At 66.1% G+C, this 7,299-nt stretch overlaps 1 protein-coding gene across 7 annotated transcripts; it reads right to left on the reverse strand.

The window, feature by feature from the left end:
* Positions 1 to 714: 714 nt before the first annotated feature.
* MRPL23 (mitochondrial ribosomal protein L23) lies at positions 715 to 7,264 on the reverse strand. Of its 7 annotated transcripts, none has more exons than XM_069565797.1 (5): positions 7,215 to 7,264; positions 5,440 to 5,562; positions 4,537 to 4,619; positions 3,894 to 3,967; positions 715 to 928 (listed from the first exon to the last, which is right to left on the reverse strand). In XM_069565797.1, the coding sequence occupies exons 1-5, from the start codon at positions 7,229 to 7,231 to the stop codon at positions 764 to 766; spliced, it is 462 nt and encodes a 153-aa protein (XP_069421898.1). In that variant the 5' UTR covers positions 7,232 to 7,264; the 3' UTR covers positions 715 to 763. The 7 variants fall into 7 exon arrangements, with proteins under 7 accessions (XP_069421898.1, XP_069421902.1, XP_069421904.1 ...); XM_069565801.1 differs by having other exon boundaries at positions 5,311 to 5,562; positions 7,215 to 7,254; XM_069565803.1 differs by having other exon boundaries at positions 5,386 to 5,562; positions 7,215 to 7,248.
* Between the last annotated feature and the right edge of the window lie 35 nt (positions 7,265 to 7,299).

Consider the following 7,299-nt stretch of genomic DNA (forward strand, 5'->3'; position numbering starts at 1 on the left):
TGGTCCCCGAGCCCTTGTGGCTTGTGCCCAGCCCCTCACCCGAGAATACCACCTGATTCCCAGAGCACCCACGACGCCTTCCCACTCGTCTCCCAGACCCCCAGGCCCGTGGACACTCAGAGCCGGGCCCAGCTGACCACCCCCGGGTGCTCAAGGAGGCTTCCAGCGGGAGCCTGGTTCCAGGAGACACCAGGCCATGGGCAGCTCCTGGGCACCAGGCTCCCGGAGTCCCACACCACCTCCGCCCCCTGCCCCGCGGTCCCCAGACCCCCTCCTTTCCCGCCCGCCCCCGGGTGCTGGCCGCTTCCCATCCGGGAGCCCTTGGCCACAGCCGCCTTCCCAGCGGGGTCAGCTTCCTGCCGGGGACCTGCCTCACTCTGGACTCAGCTCTGCTTCCTCCGGACCCCCCACCCTCCACGCCAAGCCCCCTGACTGCACCCCACGGGAACCCCAGCCAGGCGGGCTCCCTCCCGTCGCCCAGACCCCTGCCCTCAACTCTCACTTTCTAATCCCCCCACAAACGGCATGAACACAGGCTTTTAAATGGAGTGGCTCAGGATGACTTCAAGGCCTGGGGCAGGCGGCCTCCCTGCTGCTGGGGGTTGGGGGGGGGGCGCGGTTCAGGGCTGGCCTGGCTCGTCTTGGGCCCACAGGCTGGCACACTCGGCGGACCCCTGCGCGGGGCGGGGACAGAGCACAGAGCACGCAGGCCCGGACCGTCGCCACGAGCAGCACTTTATTCGAACGTGATGGCTGGCTCCAGTCACAGGCCGAACCAGCCGGGGACGCCCCCGCGCCGCGGGTCGGGGCTCTGGCGCCGCCGCTGCTCCTCCAGCACCTGGTCCTGGAGGTCCTCATCCACAGAGCTGCCTCCGGGCCGCTTTCCCTTGGGAAACAGATCTGGGAACGTGAAGGTCTGCCCGTGTGCCTGGGGAGAAAACAGACAGGCTGAGCCCGGGGCCCCCGCGGGGAGGTCCCGTCCGCGGGGAGACTGAACTGCCCGCCCCACACCTGCAGGACAGACGCACAGCCAGAGGACAGGTACGCGGGCTGCGGAGGCCACTGCCGTGACAGGGCCCTTCTCACTGAGGCCAGCTCTGGGAGGAGTGTCTGCACTGGGCGAGCCCAGCGAAGCCCCTACTCCCGGCAGGAGCTGCCAGGCCAGACTGCAGGTGGAAGGGCACGGGAAATGGGCCCAACTCATGCCTGCTGCCTCCCCGGAACACTTCCCATCTGAAGCACCTACAGGCCTTCACCCCCATTAAAGGCCCCTCCCGCTCAGCTTGGCAAACAAAAGGCATATCACATACAACGAAATGTACGTGTGAGCAGTCTATAAATCAAGACCGGCTTTGCAAATTAACTGGTTTCACGTCTTTCACTGAAAGTTCAGAATGCAGGAGGGCCAGCTAAGTCCCAGCCTGGACCCCCAACACACGGCCAGGGTACACCAGCCCAGCCCGTCAGGGAGCCAGGGAGAGGAGGGGACCCTAATGGTGGGAGGTGAGGGGCCACCTCCGCACACAGCACATGGCAAAGCTGCTCCAGAGACTGGAGGGGACCCCGGTGATGTTCCCAGGACCACGCCGCCCACCTCTGGACGGGCAGAGAGGGATGGGGGCCGGCACCCGGATCCGGAAAATTTTAATAAGGAAAATCAGTGAAGTGAGCTTGGTTTTTGGAGACCCTTGTTTCGTGAGGAAGTTTGGACTCGGGCAGGCGGCCAAGCGTGATCTGCAGCAGCCCACAGCGCCGGGCCCGAGAGTGGGGTGTTCACGAAGCCTGCTCAGGCGGCGAGCGCAGGCCCCGAGCCATGAAAGGCCGTGCCTGTGCGCGCGGTAGCCCGCCTGCAGGAGGGTCGCTCACACTCTTCAAGACTCTCTTTCTTCTCCTTTAAAATACCAAAGGGCAATAGTTTACAGGCAGGGCTGCTTGCCCAGAATGGGGGGTTTATGTTTAATATACCGAGGTGATTCTGCTAGTTTTCTGAGGTGGGGAACCCAAAGTGACATTTTTAACTATAAATACAAAGACGGCAATCCGCAACAGCCTGGGAGGGACGGAGGGCGCCGTGGAGAGAGTCCCCCACCGTCTCTCCCCGCGACGGGGCTCCCTGCCTAGAGAAGGCCACCCTGTGCTCTCAGAAATAGCACTCTCCACCCTCGGGAAGCTGATGAGCAGAGAAGTACAGGAGGGGGTGGGGGCTGAGTCCACATTTCTTTACGAAACAGGGGTCCCCAAGAACACGCAGCCTCTGTCCCTGGCAGGCTGCAGCTGGGGGCCGAGGCTCCTCGCTGTGGGGTGACCCAGGCTCGCCAGCTCCCCAACTCTCCACCAGAAAGACGTTTATTGGGTTGTGGGGGGAACTCTGGGACCCTCACTCTGAAACCAGCTTTCTCAAAGCAGCCAACCCCACACGAATCTGGGGACTTCACTTGTCCTTCTGGCCGACGCTCGGTGTGCTCCACCGTCAGCTCTGATGAGGGGCTGGGAGGGAGGCCTCCAAGGACCCGTGGGGGACAGAGAAGGGAGCCCTTCAGGGGGTGAGGGCCCAACCTCCCGGCCAGTTTCCAGGCAGAGATCTGCTGGAGTCAGCAGGGAGGGAGTCCGTTACGAATTTAATTTTGGAGCAGAGGGAAGCGTGCCCGGTGGGGACGCGCTGGGATTTCACAGGGAAGAAAGGCGGCCGGGTGGCAGCTGCAGGTACGCAGCTTCCAGAGCGAGGTGGGGCCGGGAAACGCCGGGGCTCGGATGACTCAAAAGCCACTTGTAACTATAGCCCCCGCTCAAGGGCCTCGTGGCGAATGCCGACATATGGGGTGTCAACCGGCTGCCGTGACAAAGACAGATGGCCCGGCTGAGCGCAGAGGACACAGGCGTCTTTATAAGGCCAACGGCTGCTCTCCCGGCCTGGATTGGCTGATTTTATGCACAGCAAATATTAGGCCAAATAATTATGGGGGCCCCCATTTAGAACAACTGTGACTGCTTTTCAGAAAAGCTGCCATGCTAACTGGGTCTTTCACCAAAGTGCCTCCGAAGGCCCGAAACAGGGCCCTGGGTGGAGGTGTTTCCATAATAACGCCACTGCCACCTAGCGGCCGGCCCGCGGGCACCCGCCCGCCAGGCTGTTTACAGGGAAACCGAAGGAGCTGGCAGACCCCCGCCCCCACCCCACCCCCGCCAGGGTTTCAAACCCTCCGTGCGCGGGTCCAAGGTCACCTGCCCCATCAGAGGGGCCCCACCTGGAGCCCATGTGCCTCGGAGCCGGCAGCCAGGCTGCAGACCCTGACTCCAGGGGCTCTCTGTCTGGGCAGCTCAGGCCGGCAGGAAGGGCGGAGAGGGGTTTTGGAAACGCGGGTCTCGGTCTCACCAGCTGCAGACCCTGACTCCAGGGGCTCTCTGTCCGGGCAGCTCAGGCCGGCAGGAAGGGCGGACAGGGGTTTTGGAAATGTGGGTCTCAGTCAGCAAAGGCTCAGCGGGGTGCTGGACCCCGTTCCCATAGCCCCTGCCAGGCAGGAGGCCGTGTGAAGGGAACCTGGCCGGGGTCGAGGGGGGAGCAGGAGCCCACAGTCCAGTCCAGGGGAGAGGGGGCCAGTCAGGACCCAGGACTCCCCCGGTGGTCTGCCCCGGCGACGGAGGCCCCTGCAGTCCCCAGGCACCAACTGCTCCCCGGCCTGGATGCTGGTTACTGTCTGAACCGACGCCCAGGCCAGGGAGCCTGCTTCTGCCCTCAGCAGGCCCTCAAAAAGTTCCCCAGAGCCTGCCCGGCCCCTTCCACCCCAGCTGAACTGCACCCCAGCTCCTCCAGGGGCTCCGTGCGGGTCAGAACCAAGGGCTGGCCTGGGCCCCGGGTTCCGCCCACCCCGGGGCAGGCAGGGCCGAGCGCTCACCAGCTGCACGTAAGCCACCTTATAGTCTGGCTGCTTTATCCTGACGTTCCTGTGATCCCTCCTCCTGTTGGAACCTGTCGGAAGCGGGAGAGACAGAAGCCTTCACTCCCAGCATGCAGCTCTCAGCCCCACTAACCCAGGAACCCGCTTTCTAGAAAGAGGGACACACGTGGGGACCCACGTCTAAGGGCGGCAGGCGCACGCCTGGCGGGCACCAGCCTCTGCTCAGTGCTAACCCAAATGGGCCTAAGACAACCAGAGAGCCGGCTTTCCCTTGGTGTCCTGGAGGCTCTTGCAGCCTGACCTCCCTTTGACAGAGGGTCGTCATATTTACAACTAGGCAAGCAGGGGCTGGGGAGCAGGAGTCAACAGGAAAGAATGAGAAAAGCCCAGCAGAGTAACATGAGCACTTTGCTGACCGACGCCAGCGTGGGGGCGTCAGGCGGGGGCCCTGCTCTGAGGAGTCGGCGGGAACCAGGCCTCCAAGTCCCAGCCCTGGGAAGGAGGGCCCCTCTCCCCCGAGGCGGGCCTGTTTCCTCACATGCAAAGGACCACGTGCTAGAGGGGCTGACAGGGGCCAGGCCAGCGAGGCTGGCAGCCTGGCCTGCTGAGCTCGGGGAGGAAGCCCGGCCCCACGACCCACCATGCTGCACCCTCGTCCGCACGGCGGCCACCGGCACGTTGTAGATGCGCTCGAGGTAGTTCCTGAGGTCCACTCTGCTCATCCTGGGGCAGGAGGGGAAAAGGGGGGGCTCTGAACAGGGTGGAGAAGAAAGGAGCCTGCCGGGCGGCACGAGCTGCTGAGTGCAGACACTGGGTGGGAGCCGCCTGGGAGGCCGGGGCCGGGCCCCGCTGACGCTGCAGTGGCATCTGGGCACAGCGACATGGGGGCGACGGGGACCAGCCCCCAGGGCTCCGTCCTGTTGCCCTGCCTGGGGGCCGAGCTGGCGAGCGGAGGGGCGGGGTGGTCTGCAAGTGCCCTCTGGCTGCTGGGAGCCGCCCGCTCCACAGCTGCCACCCTGTCCACAGCGAGCCCCCCCACCCCCCTGGCAGGCGTCTCCCAGAAAGGATGGCCAGGGCGGTGGTGATGCTGTCTACTCTGTCCCTGACAGGGCCCAGCCTCTCCTGCCCTGGTCTCTGAAGCAGACAGCATGACCCTCAGCTCCCATGGAGGCTCGAGCTGAGGCCAGAGCCCCGAGGCCTCAGTATGGGGTGTGGAGAATCTGTGTCTCCTCAGCAACGGGGGCCTCTGTGAAGGACCCACCCAAGGGCGGAGGCTTTGGGAGCCAGGGTCAGAGCCCAGCCTCCTGGGAAGGGTAGCCAGGCCGAAGCAAGGAAAGGAGCTGGGTCTCTCAGGCTGGACTTCCCCAGGGTGGCGAGGAGCCCAAGGCGCCCTCAGCCGAGGCTCTGCACACACCAGGCCTTGGTGCAGGGCTGCCAGTAGTTTCTTTGTGGTGGGAAGAACCTCGCTGTGAGTGGGGTCCAGTGGCACCTCCAGGGCCGTGGGCCTCTCGGCCTGAATCCCTCTGGGGCGGGGGAGGCTTACTCCATCGGGATCCGGAACTGCACAGTATCCTCGGGCTGGGCCGTGCCGGGCCGCACCAGCCGGATGAAGAAGTTGGTGCGGAAGACCCGGAGCTGGGGGTTGCCCAGCTGGTACAGAGGGTACCTGCAAGGGCGGGGGGGGGGGGGGGAGAGGGGTCATGTCAAACGCCCAGAACACGAGGCTCCCGGGACGCCCCGACAGGGTCCACAGGTCATCACGCCCACGGGGCTGAGGGGCCAAGGGGGCAGTCACCCTCAGGTCAGCCCTTCCCTCACGCGGTATGGGGCAGCCAGTCCCGTCCCCAGGGCAGCGTGGCCTGCTGACCCTCAAGGTCGGCCTTTGGAAAGAACCAGTGAATGATTCACGAGCGAACGACGTGCCCACCCTGCCCTGTCAACAGGCTCAGAGTCATGTGTTTGTTCAAAGTGCCGGCTGCACAGGCACACAGCCCCTGCGTGGCTGTCCCCCCGGAACGGGCCTCCAGCTCCCTTCCGCTTAGGTGAGGTGGGATCAGTCAGAACCAGCTTAATCTGCACTGGCTCAGTGCCGCTGAGAGGACAAGGACGGGGCCACCTCCACTCCCGCCCCCCACCCCCCGCCCCCCCTGTGCTGGAAGCACCAGCTCATCCTTGGCAAGAGTGAAGATCAAACGATAAAGGGTGAGCAAACAGGAAAAACAAGATAAGGGGCTCAGGAAGGCAGCGAGCAGGTCACCAGTTACACGCTCACTGCCCACCTCCCTCACCCCTCAAACCCCCAAAGAGGGGCAGAGACATCCAGAATGTATGGGCAGCCACCACCAGTGGCTCCAACCCACCCACTCCAGCTGGACCTACGCCCCCTTGGGTCTGGTGGTCGAGGAGGGCCACACTGCCAACCGGACCCAATCAGGCCTCGGGGCTCATGGTCCAAGGAGGTGGGGGTCCAAGGTTGGCAGGGCCTGTGAGGCGTCAGGGGTCCACTGGGAGCCCAGGGGAGGTGTTTCGGTGAGGGTGGGGACAGGGGCTGATGATGCCCCTGGGTCCTGGTGAGCAATTTGCAGCAGGGCACACGACCTCTGATCTGGGGGAGCAGCAAGCAGGAGGGAAGGGAAGCTTGGTGAAGCCAAGTCCCACGATGCCTCTGGGCCTTACAACTCTGGGGAGTAGGACCCGGCCAGGGGCCGAGGTCCTGGGTGGGGCATCCTGAGGGTGGCAGGGCCTGAGGGCCCTGACACAGGCTGGGACGCCCGCGGGCAGGCCAGTGATGAGCTGAGTGCCAGCTGACGTCGACTGGGGTCTCCTGGTGACCCCGTCGCACGTGGCAGCTGCCGGGACACCAGCAGCAGCACCTCCCGACAGCAGAGCGTCGGGCGCAGGGCGGGCGGGCCGGCGTGCCCGCCCACGGCCGAGCCTCGCCCTGTCCTCGTGGGGGCCGGGCCGGCGAGTGGCCACCGGGCTCGCCTCTTCCCCCTGGTGACCGGCCGCGGGCACTGCAGGGGCCACGGTCCGGGCCCCCGGGGAGCTGCCGGGGCGGGGGGCGCGCGCAGCCCGCGGGGCCCGAGGCCGGCGCGGCACCGGCCTCCCGCCCAGCTTCGCCGAAGGCCAGGCTCGACCTCGGGGGAGGCCCGGGCCCCGCGGGCCCCGCAACGACCCCCGCCCCGCCCCGCCCCCACGGGAGCCCAGACGCCGCGCGTCCCGCCGGGGCCCCGAGTCCCGACCCCGCGGCCCGGCGCCGCGAGCCCAGCCTGGGGGCGGCCACGCCCCCGACCCCGCGCGCCAGGACCCCCCACTCACAGCACGTTCCGCGCCATCGCCCGCTTCCGGGGCCGCGGCCGGAAGGAGGGGCGGGCCCAGCCGCCCCCCGGCGCAGCGCCCCCTG

The sequence above is a fragment of the Ovis canadensis genome, chromosome 21 (genome assembly GCF_042477335.2).
Source record: "Ovis canadensis isolate MfBH-ARS-UI-01 breed Bighorn chromosome 21, ARS-UI_OviCan_v2, whole genome shotgun sequence".
Taxonomy (NCBI): Eukaryota; Metazoa; Chordata; class Mammalia; order Artiodactyla; family Bovidae; genus Ovis; species Ovis canadensis.